Raw genomic sequence first — 23,270 nt, 5'->3', positions numbered from 1 at the left:
AATGTCCCGTCTGAGGTCACTGAAATGGGAAATCCCCAAATGACATTAGGGCGTCTGCAAAGCACACAAAGCCTGAAACATGCAAGGGATAAGGAACTAGCCTGTTTTATAGAATTGTTACACAATCAGCTTAAACATCAATCACGGCAAATTATTTTGAGAGCAGATTAAATATTTTGGTTTCGAGAAGAGGTGGATATCAGCTACCTCATCTAATGCCATTTGTTGTCGGAGAGTAGATTGTAAAGACATACGGGGAATCTGTGGAGAGGCCTTGAATTGCATAAGTCATTTAGTGAATATAGTATATTATGTTGACTGGAGAGAAAGCTCCGAATTCAACGTTAGACCAGACAGTGTACTTACTGTATGTTGATGACTCATTCTAACTGTGTCCCTCTCAGGCCGCACGCCCACGCTGCCGCCCTGCACACTGGAAGAGTTCAAATGCACCAACGGACACTGCGTGGCCCTGCCGTACGTATGTGACCACAATGACAACTGTGGGGACCGCACGGACGAATTAGGCTGCAGTGAGTATCACGACTAAAAAACACTCACTTTGCTGGAGATGTCCTCTTTTAATGTCAGTTTAAATTCAGTGATATCATGTTGCTGTTTAATGTGACCTTGCGGTTATCCCCTGAAGGGTTCAAAATTACAGACAACTGCATCTTCACAATTTTAAAGTAGAGATTTAACATGTTTTGGTTCAGTATTGGACATGATTATTGCTGCGTTATGTGCACAGATAAAAGCAGATCAAATGTCAAGACTACAGCAGTGCATTCCATTCACCAAAAGCCCCAAAAGGATTGTATAATAACAAGAAAAAGATCTCATATTTATGACGTACATGTTGTATAATTCTGAAAATGGAATGTGGTCTTGTATGAAAGCACATTGCATTCTCCAATTAAAAAGAAAATGGAGATGTTTGCTCATGTTTACGCCATTATTATAGCTATTACTTCCATATTGTGTAATTCTGACTTATCCATCCATTCATTTTCTACTTCTCTAGGGCCGATTAAGACTTAACGTCTCATAATTATGACAAGAGATCTCGTACTTGTGGGATAAAAGATCTTGTGCTTTCCTGGTGATGATGGATGGATATGAATGTCATAATCTTTTCTCTAACCTGGTAGCTCTAGCTTCTTTTTTTAACATAATTTCTGAACAGAATATCCCAGTTAAGCTCTGATAATGACTTGGTCTAAGGCCATAACACCACAGGTGGACATAAATATCCTGTTGGCCGAGTTATTTATGGCTTCATGAAGGTTCGGTCATAAAGGTGACTTGGATTATAGTCAATTGTTGAATTATTCTGCCCATGTCAACAAAACCGTTGTTGCATTTCATCGAGCAGCTCTTACATTGTTCGTTACATGTGTCCTAAATGTGCTCTGTGCTGTCTGGCTCCAGATTTTGGCCATGAACGCAACTGTGAAGAGAAGCTGTGCCAGCACAAGTGCACCAACCTGAACGGCACCGGCTTCATCTGCTCCTGCAGGCCGGGATACAGCGTGGACCCAGACAGCACCTACACCTGCCTGGGTACACACACACACACACACACACTCTTTGGGTGCCCTTGATAGTATTCTTTAAGCACGTTTTTAGAATTCTACTAAAAGTACTCAAAAATATAATAATAAAGTATCATCATTCCAGTTAAAGATCTGATGGGTGCAACTGTAGAAAAGCTGAACTCTTTCTCACAATCTCTTCTTCCTTCTACAGACATCAATGAGTGTGAGGTGTACGGCACCTGTCCTCAGGTCTGCAAGAACACAAAGGGCGGCTATGACTGCGAGTGTGCCCCCGGCTACCGGAGAGTGGGCGACGGCAACATGTGCGAGGCTGAGGGTGAGAACAAACTTTTAATGAATGTTTCTACTTCACTGAGATATAATTAAGAGTCATAAGTCACAAATGAGTTCTATCTGTTAAATAGATATTTTGTAAGAATGCCCAAAACTGTTTTAAGTGTAAATGTCTCTGTCTCCCTCAGGAGCGACTCCCTTGCTGCTTCTACCAGAGAACATTCGTATCCGGAGGTTCAACCTACAGATGGAGACCTACCACGACTTCCTACAAGAAGAGGACCGCATCATGGCTCTGGACTATGACTGGGACCACAACAACACTGGCTTCAGTAGGTCACACACAGATCAATACAAGATACTAATAGACACAAAATACATTAAAGACTCATCTTAGATGTAAATGAACATATTTGGTGATGTTCTTTTCTCAGGTATGGTGTATTTCACTGTGGCCAGTAAGGACTCTGTAGCAGGTGCCATTAAGAGAGCATACATACCTTCAGTGGATGATGGCAGCAACAACATCGGTGCTGCTGTTGACCTCGGCATCAAATACATCACCAGCCCAGACGGCATCGCGGTGGACTGGGTGGGCAGGTGCGTCTGAACTTACCCTGATGCCTTCAACCTGATGATTAGTTTATTACTTTTTTTATTTACACGAATGTGATGCAAAATAAAAAGCCTTTCTCCGTAAAAGTGCTGATTGATAAAGACTCTTTATTTTCTTATTGATGTGTCAAAACATATTTTGTGATTAGTTTTGTAATTCTTTTGCCCGTAGGAACCTTTACTGGGCAGACTCCAGATTAAAGAGGTTAGAAGTGGCCATGTTGGACGGACGCTACAGGAAGCAACTGGTCAAGACTGAGCTAGGCAACCCGTCTGCCGTGGCCGTCAACCCACGACTGGGGTAAGACACACCTGACTTTAAGGAACCAGTAAATATAGTTTTGCGTCTCTTTATGTTGCCTAATTCATACATTTTACACCTGGTTTTATTTGCTAGTAGGACTGTGTTTCACTTGAAATAGTTGTGGAACGTTGTTTTAACTAAAACTTGGTAACACGTGGCAGACAGTTTTGTATTTTTCAACTCTTATGGACATTCTCATGTTGGAGAAGTTCACATTGTGATGGAGGCACATTAAGACAACACGTCAGAGCCCAGAACTCAAAATCTGTCGTTTGTACAGGATGTTGTACTGGGCAGACCGTGGGGACGCAGCCAAGATCGAGCGCTCTTGGCTGGACGGTCAAGAGAGGAAGGTCCTGGTGGCCGATGGCCTGGGTTGGCCCACCGGTCTGTCAATCGACTTCACCAACGACGACAGAATCTACTGGTCTGACTCCAAGGAAAGCCGCATAGAGTCTGTTCTGCCTTCAGGAGACGGCCGTAGAACTGCCGTCTACATAGGTGAGGATTAGGAAGGACGGTCGTCAAAGAGTAGAAATGTGAAGTGTGAGACTGAATTATTCGGTATATTTCATCTGTTCATATGTGATATTAGTTTTAAGGAATTCCAGTAATCCTCAAGACCCCTTATCATCCATCCATATTCCATATATTTAGTATCTATCTCCATCATTTGGGGCTCTGTTAACATGTTCACATTTCATTGCCTTAGACGTGAGAAACCCCTTCAGTGTGAGTGTGTTCGAGGACCACGTTTACTGGAGCACTCAGGAGAAAGGCGAGGTGTTCCGGCAGGACAAGTTTGGCCGCGGAGCCAAGACCAAGCTGTTGAGCGCCGGGCCGTGGCTGACCCAGGTCTCTGTGTACCAGCAGCAGAGATACGACTCCATAGCTAGTAAGCTGCACGCACAGTAACACATACAGTGCTGCATTAAGCACCGAGTCGAGAGTGCATGGGGTCTTTGTTTACAGTATATATCACCATAGTACAATCATGTTTGCATTTTGTTTTTCTGTGGATTCTTTTTCATTTAGAGATTAGTAACTTATTTATTTTCTGGTAATTTATTGTTGACCGATTGAAATGAAGTAATCGATGTCTCTGCAGTGAGGAATCCGTGTAAGGACACTTGCAGCCACCTGTGTTTGCTCCGGCCGGGAGGTTACACCTGCGCCTGCCCCCAGGGCACCAGCTTCATCCCCGGCAGTAACACCGACTGTGATGCTGGTGAGAAAACAACTATTTATTTTCTTCAGAAGTAGTCTTTTAATTACAGCGGACAAAGAGGAACTTTTATAAAGTCATGAATCTGTCGTATATACATGATTGTCAGTTACATACCTGTTGATGTCCCAGTGGTATGATTTATGTTGCCATGAGGCAGAGAAGTTCCCTTCAATGTTCCCATTGTTGATCCTTTAAATTGATTTCAGGGTTTGATCCGCCGCCCACCATGCCCCCACCGTGTCAGTGTCAAAATGGAGGAACCTGCTACTTTGATGACAACAACGCTCTTTGCATGTAAGAAATGTTTTAGTTTTTACAACCATAAATTGAAAATACGTATAGAAAAATATATTCATACACAAGATAATACAACAAACTAATAAATCTTGATGGACAAATTACTTTTGAAATGTTACAACTCTAATGTTTGTATTTTGTTTCACAGATGTCCTCCAGACTGGACTGGAGAGAACTGCCAGACAAACATATTCAACGTGGTCGCATCCTCGAGTATATTTGATTTCATAGCATTATAACATTCCACCATTCAAACGTTAAGCTTTATCTCTGATTAACTATACTATTAACAAGCTGCCTTTCGCTCCCTCCTCCGTGCTTCCATCTCAGTTGGAATAGCGATCGGGGTGACGGTGGTGATTGTGGTTCTTCTGGCTGCTCTGGTCTACGCTACCAGGAGGAAGTCCAACCTGCTGGAGAGAGTACGGAGCAACTTGCCCAGTATGCCATCCATGCCCTCAATGCCATCCATGCCCAACCTCCCAAGCTTCAGGTGATATTATGTCAGAAAAATTATATCCGAAATATTTATTTTCTTAGTTTTCTTCTTCTACCACAGAATTCAAATGAATGTGATTGTTTTACGTTGGTATGCTATGAACAGCATCATGTTCCAGCCGAATTATCTTTCTTTCTTGTTCATTTCTAGAAATGGTTCGTCTCCAAACGCATCAACAACAGAGGAGAGTGACACGAGGCTGAATTTTGAAGCGGTAGGTCGCAAAGCAAAACAGCCATTCATGACAAGGGATGGGTATCGTTAGTATTTTATATAAACTAGTACTATTATTGATGCTACTCATTAGTGTGGTTCTTTATTAATACTCTTATTGGTTCTTCTATATTGCTAAAACATTTTCTTCATCCTCTCTCTTACTGCTAATGTGAATAAAGGGAGGTGGTTTGGGATTGGGAGTTAGGGGGGCGTCCCTATTCATGACAGAAGCAAATGTTTCATACCAAACATTTCTCTAGCTATGTTACCATTTGCATATTATTATGCGCATTTTTAAGTTTTGAGTATTTCAAGGCATTTGAAGCCTCCGCAGGGCTTGTGACATTCCAAAAGTTTGCTTAAAATGAGTTTGACGATTGAATAGAAACATGGCTAATGGCTAACCAATCGGATAAACAAAGAGCTATCGTGGTTATCAACCCGTTGTGTCTACTTGTCGTCTGATGTCAGGTTCCCTGCATGTCTGTGTCCATGGCGGGAACAGACGGGAAGAGTTTTGAGAACCCAGCGTATGAAGTTGGAGAACAACCTGCAGCCACGAGGACGGCGGACGCAACCTTCGCTCCTGATGAATCAAACCAGGTCGATAAACAGAAAGCACTGCTCGCCTGTAGAGATTAACATGATGATGGCTGTATATATATATCACATACTACATGGCAACTGTTTTAAATTATACGCCAAAGGGTAGTACCGAGAAATGTGGAAACATAATGCAGCGCATCACTTCTATAGTGTTGGATAATAAGCTTCAGATGTTGCTGTATTTTGATTGGCTGGTCTTGTCCTGTGTTTCCTTGCTCAGGAGAACATAGATAACCCTTTGTATATGGAGGAAGTTAAAGTTGCGGACGAGTCCACAAGAAGTGCCGACAAACCTGCCACTGTCAACGAGGTCAGTTTCACATTCATCACCGATTTAATGTCCCAGAAAAATGATTTATCTATCTTATAACTCCAAGGCTTCATTCTGAAATATCACACCACACTATAGAAATTGCAGAGGGAGAAATATCTATTATTACGTAATAAATCATATTGTTTTTGTCAGTCATTGAATCAAGAGTAGATGTCAGGTCTTCAGTTCGTACTGACTGATATTCCTTTAAACCAGTTTGAACCTTGTGGCAATTTTAGGAGCCTTTTGAGAACCCGGCATACGGCTCGGACATAGAAGACGTTGATGTCGCTTCTACACAACCAGCTGCTTCGAGCACACAGATAGCGCATGACAAAATGTTGCACAGTGTTTATTGCTCAATATCTGAAAACATAGTTAATTACATGATGTGAATGTTTTATTATGAGCAGCTAAATGTCTGATATAGAATATCTAACGGTGATGTGAAGTCTTTGTATGTACATGTGTGAACACGTGTGCTTGTTTTTATCCTTAATTATTGAGGCATTTCATTTATCCTCTTTGCAGCAGTTTGAACCCATTGAGGACGACAGTTTTGCGTCTTTCAAAAACCCCACATACATGGTGAGTTCAGACTGACAGTAAGCTCAGATTGAATGTTTCAGGGTTAAAACCGGCAGCGTCAAGTGTCTCAAAACACGATCAATCTATAGATTGTATTGCGACATGCAGAGCTGTTAAAGTTTTGCAAATTATGGCGATTAAATGTTATATATTTTTTACTTTAATTTGACGACTTTGTAGTGACAGTATTAAAGGCAAATCGCAGCTTGCGTTGTCCTTTTTGTAAGTGATGTAACCTGATTTTATTGAGTCTGAGACTTAACCTGCCTATTTACATAATTGTTGAACAAGATGATTTTGTTTTATGTCTGAATATTGTATACGACATGTATGCATGTGACATAAACCGGAAACACAATATCTCATTGCTGGCATTTTTAGTAATTGTGATCTTCCAACAGGAGCACCCACCAGATTCTGACGTTTGATGTTGTGACCTGTACATCCAGAGATTAGACGGATCCACGTTTCAGGTCTGGAACCTCATTCATTGTCATTGGAGGACGTAGCATTGCTGAAATAACAGCACAACCTGAACAAGTAGAGCATTCCCAACACTGACAGACGCAGAACAAATCAACCAAGACATTTTGTAAAAGAAAGATATATTTTGTGTGAATATAAATTTGGATGGATATACATGTTTAACTATTTCCATGTAGCTATTTGTGTAAAAAGATCACAGACATCACAGACATGATTAAATGTAACTAATATGAGACTCATTCAATAAGTGAATGAAGTGAATAGAAACTTGTAAATGACTGTTTATGATTAATTTGTTTTATATCTTTATTTACGTTTTGATTTTGAGGAACTTGAATATTAAAACTGCTGTTGTCATCACTTTATATCTGTGTGTGTTTTTTTTTTAAGATGAAGCCCCTGATGCTGAGCGTTGTTACCGTCTCTCCCTCTTACTTGCACCTTTCTTTGTGCGACAGTGAACACATCACAGCAGGATCTGTCATTACGACGAGGCCGATGTTATCCACTCGCTGGTCACAGATAGGACTCTGATCCCAAGCTATCTGACCCACTGAGCTAAGATGAAATGCTTTCTCATCATCCATTTAATAACGCAGAGAGCCACAGTTTGACACCGTAATCACAGGGCAGCAGCAGCGACTCTGCTCCTCTCCGACTGTCACAAATGTCTGAACACATCAAGGTCTGCTTGAACTTGCAACAACTAGGCCAACCAGATGAGCAAAGGGACAAAAGAGAGAAAAATCACAGGCACTGAAGAAAAGTGCAAACACAATAGGGAGGACTATAGACCGCCGGGTTTGTTGTGGTCCATGATTATTCGTAGTCCCTCACAAGGAGTCTGACCCTCAGCCAAAACATGTACCGTACCGCTCACAGAGCGAGAAACATGGAGGGAGGGGATGAATAGAATAGATGGGTTTGAGATGGGCGGACCAAAGAGGCATGCAGCTTGCAGCATGTGTGCACACTGTGCTGCCTTCACGAGCTGTCAGAAAGACTCTCATGAATGAACCAACAATGATATTTACATGATTCCTGAACAGTCAGGAAGTTGTTTGTTTTTCAGTCAAGTTGTTGTTATATGTATTGGTGAGAATAAAATATTTAGGAGGAACATTTTCTGAATCATACGTTTCAAATATCTGAATATGGACATGTGAAGCCATTACAACAGCCCAAAAGAGAGAGGGTGATTGGATTCATATCAGGTTGTATTTTGTATGCTGGAACACAATCAAATGAAAAATTATAGCAAAATATTTAAGTCAAATGAGTCAAAATGATGAGATTCTAAGTGATACTATGACATACTGTAAGTCAAGATTCTGACTTTACATTAAAACTGAATTATGAGTATATTAGTCATTTCCAATGTCTAGTTTTTTCCTTTAGCTGACAAAAACAGGCTTCCATATATGTTTTGCATTTCGTGTAATATTGTATTTTCAGATCCCTATTTCCACTTTCTGTTCATTTCTCAGTTAGCAATATAATTAATTAAACAACTTGAAACCATTCTAAATGAACTTTCAACAATGATCAGATGCCATGGCTGGATCACTGGGCAAAAATCAGCTGTTTTTGTCATCCACTCCCTTGACCCCTCCTCACTCAACACTTTTTGTTCAGAATATCCATCAATTGAACACAGTATAACTAAAATAATAGTGTCAACTAACAGACTCCTTTTTTGACACACAACCTCTACAAGACAGGGCCACAAGATTATGTAAACATGTTTTACTTGATATTGCACTTCAGTGGTGTACATTTCTTCCTCTCGTAATGCTCATTTCCCCCCTTCCTCATTTTTCATCCAGCAAAAAGCAGCATCAGTCTATTTTCATCTGTGAATCTTGGGTGTTGGAGATTACGAGGAGCACCTGAAGGCAGCACGGACCGATGCGAGTGAGGGCGAGAGCAGACTGACTGACTGACAGAGGGGGGGGGGGGGGGGAAGGGGCGGCTCATTGAGCGATAGACTGGATGGAGCAGAAGAATACAACCAGTCAGCTGAAGACAGAGTGCACACAGAGAAATACACGCAGAGAAAGAAAGAAAGAAATAAGAGAAAACACTCTCGTGGGTTGAAACGCGCACGCGGAGAGGAGCCTCAACAAGGTAAGGATGCTTTCTAACGTGCACGGACTGAACTCTGTGCAGCTCTTTAGCACTGTTCATGCATGTGTGTGACAAAGAGAAAATAATGTCTCCAGGGAAACTGTCAGGTGGTCTTAGTTTGCACAAATGTAGAAAAAGGAAAACACAAAACCGCATTCTGCTTTTGTGTTATTTAGGCTTTTAATAAATTGAGGTTTCCAAACACAAGTGTGAGTAAAACCATGTGGATGCGTGCCTGTGCTGCATGTTAATGAGGGGTGTGCATGCACCTGTGATTAATCAAATTTCCAAATATTTGACCAAGCTGTTGGGACGAGTGTGAAGGGACTAATGCACGTGGGCATGCGCCGTCATAGATTATAGGCTAATTAAGTAAACAGTCTCCTGCTGATGAATTTAAATGGCCAATCAGTTGTTGATGGTTTGGCAGAAACAGGCCTGTGACTTCGTCAGGCTTTGCTGCAGAGCAGGACAGAGTTTCATGTTTTATGGCCTCTTTTGTGAGAGCCATAGAGATTCAATGAAGGTCAGGGTTCTGCACAGTTTAGTCAACAAAGACTCAAAGAAAACATGTGCACCCGTCAGAGGTTAAGAGGAAAGTCTAGAAACTTTTCTTCCTTTTTCATGATTATTATGGTTGGGGTAAAAAAAAAAAAGAATATGGTGTTTTCAATGCAAATAAATCGGATTGATTGAGAAGAGGTCTTTGTTTGCAGGCCCCTGCTACACTACTGTTTTTACGCACACTTACACACACATTACAAGCTCAGTGAGAGTTTAACATCAGCCATCAGTCAAAAAGCCTCTAAAGTTTGGCTCGCCACCAGACAGGTTGGCACTTTGTCAACCATCCGTCCGTAAAAACCTAGTTGGCTGTTGAAGTCCTGAAACGAGTCGGGTTTCTGTCCCTCAGTCGGGGAGCCAAAGTCAATCTCTAGAAGTGATTCTTCATCCCGCTGAGTCTCAGGGTGGGCGAGCTGGAGGTGTGCTGAAGTGATGTTCTTCTTATAAGCCTCTTAGGCCGTCTGGCTCCTGACCTCTTTGGCACTATATATTTCAGCACAAGCATTTATATACACAATTAAAATATTAACTAAATCTCTCCCCTTTGTTTTTGTTCCTACACAATATTTCAGCTGTTGACCGACTTTAGGATTAGAGCCGAACCAATTAGTTGATTGACAGAAGAATAATTGGCTACTATTTTGTTATTTGTCTCCGCTTTTTTTTTTTTTTTCAAAGCAAAAACAGTGAAAAAAAATGCCAAAGATCTCAAATGAGATGATTTCCTGCTTTTGGACTTGTGGTTAAACAAAAAGGAGACATTTGAAGGGGTCACCTTGGGCTCTGGAATGTGTTTTTTGACATTTCATAGATTTATAATAGGCCACTTTTGGTTTGCCACTTAAAAGAGAATAGAAAGCATTATATTTGTTGCTGTTTATCCTAATACCCGAGCACAATGTACAGCAGGAAACATTTTTTTCTTTTTTCAAACGGACATTGGAATGAAATCTGTCCTATCCAGATATGTCGGATTGGCCATGTGGGTGGCATTATAGGTGGTGGATGGTCGCATACACACAGAGCGGTGGGCAGATGGCATCGGCAGTGTGTCGACGACCTCGGCCCTCTCCGTCTCCCTCTCGGGACCCGTCCCAACAGCAAATGAGTCTGGCAAACAGGTGGCGTGCATGTTTGCTTGGTTTTGTGTGTGTGTATGTGAGTGAGTAGAGAGCACAGTAACATAAGGTTAAGCTCTCCAAACACAATGTCAGTATGATAAACTACCACGCTGACTTGACTGGAGATTGTGCCAGTGCCGTTTAGTAATGGGATGAATCATTTCGTCACAATCCTGAAGTTTTGTGAAGATAAATGACGAGGCCGACATAAAGAGACACCGGGGACAAAGTTAACTGGTGGGGAAACTCGGAGAAGCAGTCAAAGCATCAAAGGGACAGTGAGGATTGTACTGCCAGTCATCAGACGGTGAGGAGAGGCACGTGAATACGGCATCTTTTCATGATCCAGCACAGTCATGTGAGGACGAGCAGCCAGGGGGAAAACCATGAGTAGAAACATGAAATAATATTACAAAACAATAAGGAGCACTCAGCTGACAGCTCTACTATATCACAGTATTAGTGAGGCTTCAGTGCAGTAACAAGATCACCTAAAACGGTATAATATGACATTGTTTTTATTGAAATATAAGCAGACGCCATGCTTGTTGAAGTCTTCTTGAGCAACTCTACGTCGACCCCTTTGTTCCTAGAGACCAGCTGAAAATCTTCACCCTGAAAAAGCAGAAACCTACATGTCGACACACTTTAATTCAATAAATCACTCGAAATGTATAATCCCTGATTACAAGTGGCGTAGATTCATTTTCTGTCAATCCCAACAATAATCAATTATTCAAACAATTGTTTCATTTGCTGTATATTTCTTCTTGCTATAAGTACGAATGTACAAAATCCATTTCCTATCGATTCATATTAGAAAAGATGAATGCTGATTGCTTTTCAGTCTAGCCTCTGCTGCTATTCAGTTTCTGTTCTAATCTTAGACTTTTCTAATCTGCTTCATTGTATTCATTGAAATCCTCAGTGATGCAGCGAGCGCTGCCGTCTTAAATCAAGGAGGCTAGATAATACCACCATATGGCCAGTGGTAACCTGGTAAGTATTCGGTACTTCAGTACAGAAAGATGTCGCCGTTAAGCTCTTCTTAGCCCGTTGTAATTGGAGAGAGTCGGATGGAGGGAGGAAGAGACAGAGTGAAAGAAGGTCAGGGACGGGGTTCAAGAGTGCAGGGAGGAGGGTGAATGGAAGCGGAGAACTGTTCACTTTGTTGTTGGGACCAAGTCTTCTCAATGGAGCGGAGTTGTACAGCGGCCAACAGATGGCAAATACAAAGTCAACATATGAAGACAAGGAAATGATGATTAACCTCCGAATTTGGAAATAATAGAAGTGACAAGACACGTCTTCCCTACAAAGCAATTACAGATGCAGTGAAGTAGATAAAAAGGTTGTAATGACTTGATATCATGCGTTGTCGACCTGGTAGCCCACCATATTTCCTGGATATCCTGCTGACAGGGAAAATAATAAACAAAAGTGAATCAATATTTTATTATATACGTTTATTTAGTTGGTTGACGCTGTGCCGGCCTGTCAGAATGTCAGTATTTCTCTCCTGATAATGTGCAGGATGGATTTTTTTTTTTTAAAGTGCTGCTCTGTCGATGCAGAATGAGGGAATGAAGGCACAGATATGCTGATGGTGGTCCAGCATTAGGCTCAATCAATCTGGGGATATTATTATTATTATTGAGGCGCACTGATGGGGAGAGGTCAAGGGTCATGTTACGGACTATTTCTTGGCCTAGCGCAATGACTTCTGGGAGACCACACATTTTCTGGCCAACCATAAAACCTCAGTGTTGTTTGTTTCACATTCAAGTATTTGTATAGATGAAATGATTTAGATAGAATGTGTTACACTGAGCTATAGAGGTGCTGGTAGGACAGAGCCAGACATCCCCCCCCCCCTGTTTCCAGTATATATGCTAAGATGGCACTAGATTTATATTTGACTCAGTGGTATTGGTCTTCTCATTCAACTATTTGATGGTAGGTTGATCCTCCAGTAAGTAGTTTGAAAGGTGATTCATATCTGACTTGTTTGTAATGATGCCATCAGTCAGCACATGCTGTTGATGGACTACAGCAGCAACAGTCAATTATAACGAGTAATAGCAGCTTCAAAAGCTTGTTCTTCGTCACCACTCATCGGTCCAATGCACAGTTGAATGCATCGTATTTTAAACAGGACTCTAAACTTGGCTTTATGAGCACTTAACCCGCTGAACGAAGGTCTGTTTGTGCCGTCGCTCTTTGTTCTAATTGCCACTTTGGCACAATGCCAACCTGCCCTTCAATCAGTTTCCTCCGAACTAGAAACGTCCTCGGCAGCTGTTTTGTTTCTTGTTGTTTTCACAAGCCCACCAGTGGGAAAACGTGACAGAACATGACAAATGATTAACGTAAGACAATTGTAAATCACCGTTTTGATGAAATTGTCAGAATATTTGACGTACGATGACAGAAAAACAACAGTTTGTTTTTTTAACTCTTGTGTTATAGACAAAACCCTCATTGCCAACATGCTGATGTGCATCTGGCTTTTGTTTGTGGACGTCAGGCGCATGTTTGTGGTGACTGTGGACATCTAACAATGAGCCCGAAAATGCTGCAGGATTGTTTTGTTATTGAAGTCTCAAAGGAAATGTTGCTTTCAGAGTAAAAAAGGCAGACTTTTGCTTTCAGGTAGTTCTTAGTAGACCCCCATTTCTACTGTAGGTGGAAAACGTACACTTTAGAATACAACAATGTAATGTTTACCTTTGGAAAGTTGCAGGGACTGTTGATTAGGAAGCGAGATCATTGTCTTCACCCTGTCAGCTGAAGAAAGGCGACATCGTTCCTTCTTTACTCAGTCGTATAGTAACATAATATCAGTTACCTTTTGATTGGTCAATGTGAGTATGTGCTTCTTCTTTGGAAATATTGCTTTAAAGTAAAGTGATGCTAAAAAGTGTTCATGATTTAATTTAAATTAAGGACGGTGCATAAAAGTTTGTCATTTGTCAGACGTCAGTTGGCAATATTAGCAAAGTCGTGTTTCTTATTTAATACTTTAATCTACAAATGAAGTCCATGGTACAAGATTTGTCTTTTTAAAGGTCAGAAAATAATCCCAGTTTTCCAGAAGCCTTTTGTCCGACGAACCGTCTAAATCCCAAAATATTTAATTGACGATGATGCCAATAAAAAATAACAGAAAATCATAGAAGTCAAAACCAGAGAATATACCAAGCAAAAATCCCAATCTATTATGTACATAAACTGTAATTGCACTATTGGTTTTGCAAATACATTTGGTTAGAGTGACATACGTTTCCCTCCCGAGATCTAAATAGTTTGATCGTGTCTTAGCTTGCCATGTTTTCTGCCAATTGATTATTATAGTATATAATATATATATATATATAGTTATTTGTCCGATCCTAATAGAAATAAAACCCTGACATGGCTCCCAGGTTTCTTTGAAAACCCTGAACGTTTGTGAATTTGAAGGGGGAAGATGAAGGCCTTGAAAGTATAGACTTAAAATAGACATGAATAGACATGAATCATTGAATTATCAAGTGCTTGAATTAATGTTTTGTCAAGAATAGAATAGAAGTCTCGCTTTTTGGGCTTAGAAAGTCCTTGAAAAGTTCTTGAATGTGAATGTGAATCTTCTAGTGATGCCAGATTGAAGCTGCAACACAGCACACAGTGAATAATGTGACACAACCCCATCAACTGAATCTAGTCTGTGAGACGACTGAAATGTAAACACGGTGCGAGTCATCGGTACTGTATGCTTGCCATGGTGACAAACAAGGTGAAGCATCGTATTGGACGAAAGAGTTCCGTGTAATCTGACCTCACTCTCCTCTAGTTTGACCGTCACACGGTTTGGAATGACATGAATGCTCAGTAATGAAAGCAGGTATTAAGCATATTGAAACTTGGGCACAGTAATGGGTTTATTCATCACTGTCGAAGCGTGGCTGGCTGGTTTCCTTTTGAAAATGTGATTTACATTCCCAATTATTTTCAAATGAGAAAATGGACTCTTTGCTAAGTGAGCGTCAAGGTATTGAAACGTATTTGTAAAGCCTCACTGTGCTCTCCCTATTAGCATCACAAGAGGTCATATTTTTGTAACAATAAACCTTTATTTTTCTGTTGCACCTTCCACCAGCATGGAGATTATCTTCTTTGTATCTTTAAGAACCAAACTCAGAGTTCTCAGAATAAAACCACAATTCTGAGAAATCTTAAATTGAATCTCCTGCAGAGATGCATATCTAAGAGTCACATTGTGTTTTGTTTTTTCCCCGTTCCTAGCTGTCTGGGATTTTTCCCCTTGGCCTTACACGAGGAACAGAAGGAGCCAGTGGAGCGAGTTCACTTGCTTTTGTCTTCTCTCCCTCCCTGCTCTCCCCCTCTCTTCACCCTCCTGCCTCTCTGAATGACTAAAGCCATGCCCATCGTGTCTACAAGCACAGGTACAGCCAGACACATGCTCAAGCTGTTCTCTCTGTGTGTGTGTGTGTGTGTGTGTGTGTGTGTGTGTGTGTGTGTGTGTGTGTGTGTGTGTGTGTGTGTGTGTGTGTGTGTGTGTGTGTGTGTGTGTGTGTGTGTGTGTGTGTGTGTGTGTGTGTGTGTGTGTGGTTAGAGGTCAGAGGTCAGAGACTGTTCAGAAAGGCCTACTGAGAGTCAGTTTCTTGTATCTGTGTCACATGTTTCACCACTATCCCCGCCTCTTTAGGAGACCAGCGGCAGGTCCTGAGTCCAGTAACTCTCATGGGAGAAGTGAACAACAACACAGGATATGACCGATTATTTCGCTAAATTCTTGACCCACTTTTTTAACAAGCCACATAACTTCTGAATATTTTGACAATAATATGGCATTTCTCACTTTGTGTGAGACCTTTCTCTGTCCATGCAAATATAACCCAATCTGCTTTCACTCGTCCACACAATGTTCACAACACTTCAAACTGTCATTATGTAAAAGTGTCCCGCGGGCACTACAAGGACACTTTAAGAACACTGAGGTTGATTGCTTCATAAATTAACTTCACATAAATTGAATCGAACGTCTAATCCAAATGTTCCCACCCTGCTGACTTGAATTTTCCCAAAGGGATCTGTAATCTCAGTTTTTCCAGCAGGCGCCCTGTGAGCTCGTAATGAGAGCTCAACAGGCTGCACCTGCAGTGGTCGCGTGGCGATTACTGCTGGTCGAGCATAACTTACTGGGGCTTAAACTGAGAGGATATTTGAAGAATGCCTTTATTGGAAACTGCATTACAGGGTAAAAAAAGAAGCTTAAAGAACCATTCTGTGAGGTTATCACATGTGTTCATGGCAAAAGATATCATCCCAGACTTCACAATGGAGCTCGAGATGCATGCCGGTCTTATGCGGATCTACCCAGTTAAAATGATATAATGTATATAGTATATAATAATTGAATTGATTGGCCCCATCCAGGTATTTGGGTCAGTATTGGCCCGGTATCAGTATCGGTGCATCCCAATTTGAAACATAACTCCTGTTTCCTATGATCCATAGGGCTGCATGAGACCCTGGCCTTGCTCACCTCTCAGCTCCATCCTGACGCCAACCACAAAGAGGACCTGGTCTTCCTCAAAGATGTCTTCAGTGAGAAAAGCCTCGGTTACCTCATGAAGGTACAGCAGAAATGTCTCAGTAGAAGGGACTTCAAACCATGTTTGACTCAGGGATGTCTCGTCGCATTAAAAAACGACGTCTTTGTGTGCGTTTGTGCATATCTGTATGTCTATTCATGTGTTGTACGTCCCAGATTCATGACAAACTGAAGCAATATGAGAAACACAGCCCGACTCCAGTTCTACACAGCGCCACCTGTCTGGCAGAGGATGTAGGTGCAATCTTTCCTCAGCGTTTCTAAGCCAAACTAAACCTGCATATTGGAATTAAATGCCAAGTATAAGTAAACAGTTATTGTCATTTTCTAAAGTAAATGTAATTCATGAGGAGATTTTATTATTTCGAGCAGTGATTTTCTGATTAAAATCGTCAGCTGGCAGAGGAGCTTCAGAGCGGGCCGCTGGAGAACGATGAGAGAGAACTGCTTCTCCTTCTGAGCACTCCCCACCTCAAGGTACACACTCACACATGCACACACACTTTGTGTCTTTCCTCACACTTACACAAGAAATCCTAATTACTCTTATCAAGTGATTATGTTCAATCTATTGGCTTTCTGGAGAGTGGGGAGAAATGACGGTTGTGGAAAAGGAACGCACATTTGCAAAAGGAGCTAGTGGAGGACATGTTTGTGATCCTTTTTCTTAGTTAACGTCCTGCCTGACTTTCTTTATATTGTCATTCAGGCCCTTACATCCATCTGTGCATTTGTGGATGCGTGTCGTTTCGTACAGGCGATGCTGTCGGCCCACGACACAGTTGCCCAAAAGAACTTTGACCCGGTGCTGCCGCCGCTGCCGGAGGATCTGGACGACGACCTGGAGGAAGAGTCGGTCAAGATCGTCCGCCTGGTGAAGAACAAAGAGCCGCTGGTGAGAGCCGCCTCACACCTCAGGACGTGACAAAATAAAGAGCTCTTCCGTCCCTCAACAGCTATTATTCTTGTGCCCTCAAGTGGGTTTTTATTTTTTTAACTTTGAGGCTTTAGAGAGCCACAGGGTGTGAAGGTGTGTCTCTGTGTGATGCAGAGCTAAAGAACAAAGCAGGGAGGGGTTCTTTATGATGTCAAAATCTCCAGTCTCAAATAGGTTTGGCATTTGCTCTAACAGGTTATTGATCTTTCCAGCAAAGCCACCAACCTGCACACGAGGAGCATCTTTTACCCGTCTAACAGAGGGTTGTATCAGCTTCAGTGAACTGAAGATGAGATACCATATGTGCTGGAAATCAGATTCATTGTGCCTTTTCCCCACCAGGGAGCGACCATTCGGAGAGACGAGGTGACAGGAGCTGTAATCGTGGCCAGAATCATGAGGGGAGGGGCGGCTGACCGCAGTGGTGAGACAAACGGCGGTCGGACAACATGCATCACAATGCAAATGTCCGTCGCGTTGTTTTATTTTCTCTGAACAAACAAAACTTCCTATCCGACAAGACTTCCTTATCTCTACTGAAACGCTGACTGAGAAGTGGGATTATGTCGTGTAACCCCGTGCACTGTCAACAGAGATCAAATCCTTGAGATTAGTTCCACAAGATTGCATATTTTGAGATTACAAACAAGGGTTGCTCATGGCTGTTGCCATGGAGATGTTTTCAACTTAATGGCAATGAAAAATTGTTTGTTTCTTGTTCATATCGGAGTCTTAAAAACTGCTACTGGGATTGTCTTAAAGGCTTTTTTTTTTTTTCAGTAGACTTGTTTTGTGTGTTCCAGGCCTGGTGCATGTCGGGGATGAGCTTCGAGAGGTCAATGGAAACCTGATAACCCACAAAAGGCCGGATGAAATTAGTCAGATTCTGGTAAAGGAAAAAAAAAGCTTTACTAGTTCAGATACTGTATGATGATTCACTGATACATGATGCTGCTGCTCTGATGTGTTGGATCAGTCCCAGTCACAAGGCTCCATCACCCTGAAAATCATTCCAGCTGTGGAAGAAGAAGACAAAGTGACGGAAAGCAGGGTGAGGACTCTTCAACCTCAATAAATAAACAACCAGTTTGATTTAGAAAGACTCAACAACCGGGTACTCCTTCACCAACAAACTGGGGAAAGTGTGTATTTAATTGATGGCTTGATGATTTTATAATTTTTCAAATGAAAACTAGACACGTAAATGGTGTCAAGTTTTTTTTTATTGCCACATTTGTCAAATCAAACAAAAAACAAAGACCCCCTGACGAGCTCAGCTGTTTTCCTCTATTCTCTCTTCTGGCATCAGCTTTATATTTAACGGACAGATATGAAAGTGATATTTATCTTCTCATCTAACTCACAAAAAGAACACAAATATGAGCATATGTCCCGAGATATCAAACTTGCTAACAGAATATTCCTGCTCCTAAAAGGTCTACCTTCGGGCTTTGTTCAACTACACGCCCTATGAGGACAAAGCCACGCCGTGCCAAGAGGCGGGACTTCCATTTAAGAGGGGGGACATCCTTCAGGTTGTCAGCCAGGAGGACGCCACCTGGTGGCAGGCCAAGAGGATTGGTGACTGTAACCTGCGTGCTGCCCTCATCCCCTCTACACAGTTCCAGGAGAGGTAGTGAGCATTGACTCTGCTAACAAATATATACAGTTTAGAGCCACTGTGTGCTGGATTGGAAAAAAAGGTTGCCTTTTTTCGGATCAAAAGTAAATCTTTCCCTCTATTTATTTTTCCCAGGCGTCTGCGATACAGGATGAAAATGGGTTCTTTTCCTGCCCCTATGTCCTCCAAAGCTCCCACATGTAAGCCTAATTCGCTTTTGCAGAAATTGTCACCCATAAGCTACATTGTAAATATAAATGTACAAGAAGCTTAGATCTACGGACACAGGTTGTATTGAGGGTCAATTCTAATCTAGCCTGGGAGCTGATGAAATGGAGATGATGAATAGAGAACAGGGGTTCTGAGGTTAATCTTTATATTAAATAAATGCTGTCTTTCGTTTTATTTCCTAATCATTTTAAAAGTAAAATGAAACGGCGTGGTTTGAAAAGCAATGTTAAGTCATTTCTTTGTTGTCTGTACTCTATCTGCATAAAAGCTGAACTCCCTACCTCTCACTGAGCTTAGAAATAACAATGTTTAATTGTACTAGTGTGTTGTAAAGGTGTTGCTCTGTTTGAACATGGTCGGGAGAAGTACATAAGGAAAAGTAGATAAGTGGGTGAAGGATTTTTATATCTAAGATTACAGTGTATACTAGGAGCAGAGCAGTGGTAATATCATAGTATAGTTACAGTTATTCTGTTTGTAAATAGTGATGCTTTGTGTTATTCCTTGCATTGCTAACCTCAGATGATCGTGCTGACAGAGGTAAGTGGACAAACATTCACGTTAGAAAAAAAACGCCCAACCTTACGTTGACTACATGTTATTATGGTCAGAACCTCATGGTCATACCTTAAGGTATGCTGCACTTTTCCCTCCACAATTTACCCTTTTTTACCTTTTATAGTTGCCTTCATACATGTAGTTACTGCACTTAAACCTGCTGTGTTCTGACGTTAAAGTAACATCAACCTCTCCTCCCTCTTACCTCTTCTCTTCCCGCATGCCATCCTGCAGAAGACTGTGACAGTGAGGGTGCTCTGAATGGAAAGGACATAGGTGAGGAGGCACGATTAATGGCATACTGTGCTATGTCTTTTTTAGTTTTAGTTTAGGGTGATAATCTGGCCAAGTATTTGTAACAGGTGCGCTTGATTGCTTCTCACGGATTGGTTGAGTAGACCGGCTGCCGCTCCAATCAGGCTCCTTCAGAAGCCAACCAGGAAGTAAGATGGGCATCTGGGAACCAATCTCACTCCGGGAATCACCCATCCTACTTGGCATAGATCAAAAACACACCAAAAAGCTTACTGGCATGCTATACTATGACATTTTTATGTCATTTTTATGATGAAAAAAATCATAAAAATGGCATACAAAATATGGTTCAATATATCACAAAACATGTAATTAAAGTCATGGTATAGCACGCTATAAAAAGTCATTTAAAAATGAATTGTGTAGTAAGCCATACAAATATTGATGCACAATTATGTGACAACTGTAGAGGTTAAAAACAGCTGGACTTCTGCTTTCACACTCAGTTTTTTTCTGTATTCCTTAACATGTCAGGATTGATAGTGGGAGTGTGTTTGTACCTTCTTGTCCTTGCTTTCGAAGCTCATGACTTTGTGCGGACATTTTATTCTGGCGGGCTTCTTGTGCAGTACGCTACAGCCACAGAGCTTCTCAGTGTCTTTGTGGCACCTTGTTTATCTCACTGTGCTTCACAAATGGCCTCTCCTCACACTCCGTGCTAATGGTGTTCTGTTTGTGTTTGGTGAAGAGGTAGACGCAGCACGCATGGCTTCCGAGCTTCTATTCTGTTGGTGAGATTTAATCTGGTTGAATAAATGGTCTAACATGAGCTGTAGTTTCTCCCAAGAGTACGGCAGCGCCTGCCTTCTGTGGCCATGCTCGCTCATGGGAGTATTACTCAGGTACTCTTACGGATTTCTCATGGTGTCTGTGTTGTGTGATGTATGGCACAAGATTTGCATTTTAATCAGAGTGAGAAATACTGAATTGAAATCGATGACATTTTCAGTTTGAAGTCTTGACGTTAAACGACTAGTTTAAGAAACGGCAAAGTGTGATTGGCAATACACTTTGAAGGAATTTGAGTATATGGATCTCTGTCCATTCTACATTTGTATTTTCATCTCTTTGACCACAGCTAGTCTGCGCAGAAATTTCCGCCTCAGGAAAGATCGCCACAATTCACCAGGAGAAGCTCAAACTCCAGAGGCCAATCACACAGAGTTCCGCATTTATGAAGAAGTAACACAATATCTGCCCCGCCCTGGTGAAAGGCCCCGTCTTATAGTACTGATCGGTAAGTTCTGCCACGTGTTCCTCAGCACGTGATTATATTGTATTACTGTTCAGCTATTCATTCTGTTATTGTGGATCCCAGGTTCCCTGGGAGCTCGGATCACTGAGGTCAAACAGAAGGTGATTGCTGAAAATCCTCAACGTTATGGTTTGGCTGTGCCTCGTAAGTCTCTTTGCCTTTAATAGTTCCTTGGTTAAGATGCTGTGTTGCACCTGTAATATAGGATTTAAATATTGAATCCACTCTTTCAGACATTGTCATCCCTCAATGTCTTAGTCCAAAATGAATTGGCTACAGTGAGAGCGGGATCGGATATTTTGTTTATCACTACTGCAAACAGCTCATGAGTAAAAATGTAATACATGTTCTGTATTGGAGTTGACAATATTCACATTCATTTTGCAAAGCACTTGGCTGGTTAGACATGGGTGCATGGGTATGACGTCATCATGACTCACTTTACTTTAGCGTGTTCCCTTATTATGAAGTGTCTACACCCCCCCCCCCCCCCCCCCCCCAAAACATACAAAGGTCCAGTTATGATCTTTTATTTACGCTCGTCTTCCTGCTGTCTGTTTAAACATGTGACCTGAAGATACTACTCGAACCAGGAAGTCTTATGAGAGAGAAGGAGTGGAGTACCACTTCATCACCAAAGCAGCTTTCGATGCCGACATACAGAGTGGCAAGTGAGTGTTGGACGCTGGGTACTTAATCTAGTAAGCCAATTGATTGCAGTAAATGGTTTCTGTAATTAAGTCTTGATCGTCTTGTATTTTTGCAGATTCATTGAATATGGGGAGTATAAAGATAATCTGTACGGCACCAGTTTGGATTCCATTCACGGGATTTTGGATCAAAACAAGGTCTGCCTTGTGGATGTGCAACCAGAGGTTAGTGTCTAAGCTGACCTGCAGTACTGTCAACCAAATACATTTCAAATTACAATTGCGTCACCTGGCATGTACCTGTACTTTTAATTCAATAAATATGCACGGACCTGTGCAGACAGTCAGATGACGAGGATTTAAAACCAGTGACACAAATAGAATATTCCTTATCTATCGAGAGTCCCCTACACTATTTTATCTGCATATGCCTCCAATAAAGTCCCTCGTGTTCATGCAGAATAGAAGAACATCTATTCCAAGTTTTAGCATCGCTAATCAGACAGTTAAATGAGTTCTACTTTACACATTTGAAGAATGACCAAGTCTGGATTCAGATAACAATGCAGAACAGTGAACTGAGGGGTGCTTTCAGACTCAACGCTCTTATGTCCACTGATTTATCTTCCCCACTTCTGTTAAATTGTGCTTTCACAAGGAATTTAAGGCGTTAACTTGGTTTTACATTACATGTTGGAATAGGGCGCCATATATACAGTGCAAACAGAAGACATAATTTAACATCTACTGCAGAGTGTTACCATGCTTTGTTTTTTACCTCCACATTCAGGCACTGAAGACTCTACGTACTCTTGAGTTCAAACCATATGTAATCTTTGTAAGGCCTCGCATCGATGACAGTAAAAGGAAATCAGTTGGCTCCTCTTCCTCGCTCAGCTCAGTCCTCACGGTGAGTTGCTTTAAACTTGAATACTTGACTAATGGGACTACTTTATCATTATATTCCTACTGCAGGCTTTGCACACTTAAATGTGTACCCGTGTTCTCCTTCCTTGTGATGACTAGGAGGACGACCTGCAGGAAATGAAACAGTCGGCTGAGAGGATGGACGAGTGCTACAGCTCCTGGGTGGACTACGTCTTGGTGAAGGAGGACCCGGCCAGTGCCTTAGCTGAGCTCCAGGTCGTACTGGAGCGGGTGCAGACGGAGCGCCAGTGGGTGCCTGTGTCCTGGGTGAGGAGCTAGACTGGTTCAAGTTGGATCCGTGGACCCCATAGCATGTGGAGGACAGATTAGACTGAGTGTTGGAGTCGTCAAGTGTTTACTGCT

The 23,270-nt window shown here is 41.7% G+C and overlaps 2 protein-coding genes across 2 annotated transcripts in view; both read left to right on the top strand.

Annotated features, from left to right (window-relative positions):
• Positions 1-6,513, top strand: part of lrp2b (low density lipoprotein receptor-related protein 2b) — a 34,448-nt gene extending 27,935 nt beyond the window's left edge. Inside the window, exons 64-80 of the mRNA XM_076092787.1 lie at positions 405-533; positions 1,432-1,563; positions 1,750-1,875; positions 2,021-2,164; positions 2,267-2,432; positions 2,620-2,748; positions 3,032-3,252; positions 3,464-3,646; positions 3,860-3,979; positions 4,186-4,273; positions 4,425-4,489; positions 4,607-4,769; positions 4,926-4,989; positions 5,463-5,594; positions 5,818-5,907; positions 6,150-6,236; positions 6,445-6,513. Coding sequence (XP_075948902.1) covers positions 405-533; positions 1,432-1,563; positions 1,750-1,875; positions 2,021-2,164; positions 2,267-2,432; positions 2,620-2,748; positions 3,032-3,252; positions 3,464-3,646; positions 3,860-3,979; positions 4,186-4,273; positions 4,425-4,489; positions 4,607-4,769; positions 4,926-4,989; positions 5,463-5,594; positions 5,818-5,907; positions 6,150-6,236; positions 6,445-6,513 — 2,108 coding nt within the window. The remainder of the gene's footprint in view (positions 1-404; positions 534-1,431; positions 1,564-1,749; positions 1,876-2,020; positions 2,165-2,266; positions 2,433-2,619; positions 2,749-3,031; positions 3,253-3,463; positions 3,647-3,859; positions 3,980-4,185; positions 4,274-4,424; positions 4,490-4,606; positions 4,770-4,925; positions 4,990-5,462; positions 5,595-5,817; positions 5,908-6,149; positions 6,237-6,444) is intronic.
• Positions 6,514-15,204: 8,691 nt separating this feature from the next.
• On the top strand, positions 15,205-23,186 carry LOC142951869 (MAGUK p55 subfamily member 3-like). Its single transcript, XM_076093723.1, has 18 exons — positions 15,205-15,241; positions 16,317-16,435; positions 16,570-16,647; positions 16,810-16,890; positions 17,171-17,308; positions 17,693-17,774; positions 18,154-18,239; positions 18,327-18,401; positions 18,787-18,983; positions 19,107-19,171; positions 19,725-19,742; positions 19,995-20,036; positions 21,154-21,312; positions 21,394-21,474; positions 21,908-22,001; positions 22,097-22,205; positions 22,771-22,890; positions 23,007-23,186. Exons 1-18 carry the CDS (start codon positions 15,205-15,207, stop codon positions 23,184-23,186), a joined length of 1,761 nt encoding a protein of 586 aa, XP_075949838.1.
• Positions 23,187-23,270: the final 84 nt, after the last annotated feature.

Source organism: Anarhichas minor, unplaced genomic scaffold, assembly GCF_050575085.1.
Source record: "Anarhichas minor isolate MPS153535 unplaced genomic scaffold, ASM5057508v1 ptg000017l, whole genome shotgun sequence".
Taxonomy (NCBI): domain Eukaryota; kingdom Metazoa; phylum Chordata; class Actinopteri; order Perciformes; family Anarhichadidae; genus Anarhichas; species Anarhichas minor.
The sequence above is the reverse complement of the archived record's forward strand: the minus strand, read 5'-3'. Positions and strand labels throughout refer to the sequence as shown.

Bases quoted from the DNA above. Each gene is read 5' to 3' on its own strand.
- LOC142951869 (XM_076093723.1), top strand. From the start codon at position 15,205: ATGACTAAAGCCATGCCCATCGTGTCTACAAGCACAG. The intron at 16,891-17,170 runs GTACACACTCAC...CGTTTCGTACAG, and splicing joins TGAGCACTCCCCACCTCAAG to GCGATGCTGTCGGCCCACGA. The intron at 22,206-22,770 runs GTTAGTGTCTAA...CTCCACATTCAG, and splicing joins TTGTGGATGTGCAACCAGAG to GCACTGAAGACTCTACGTAC.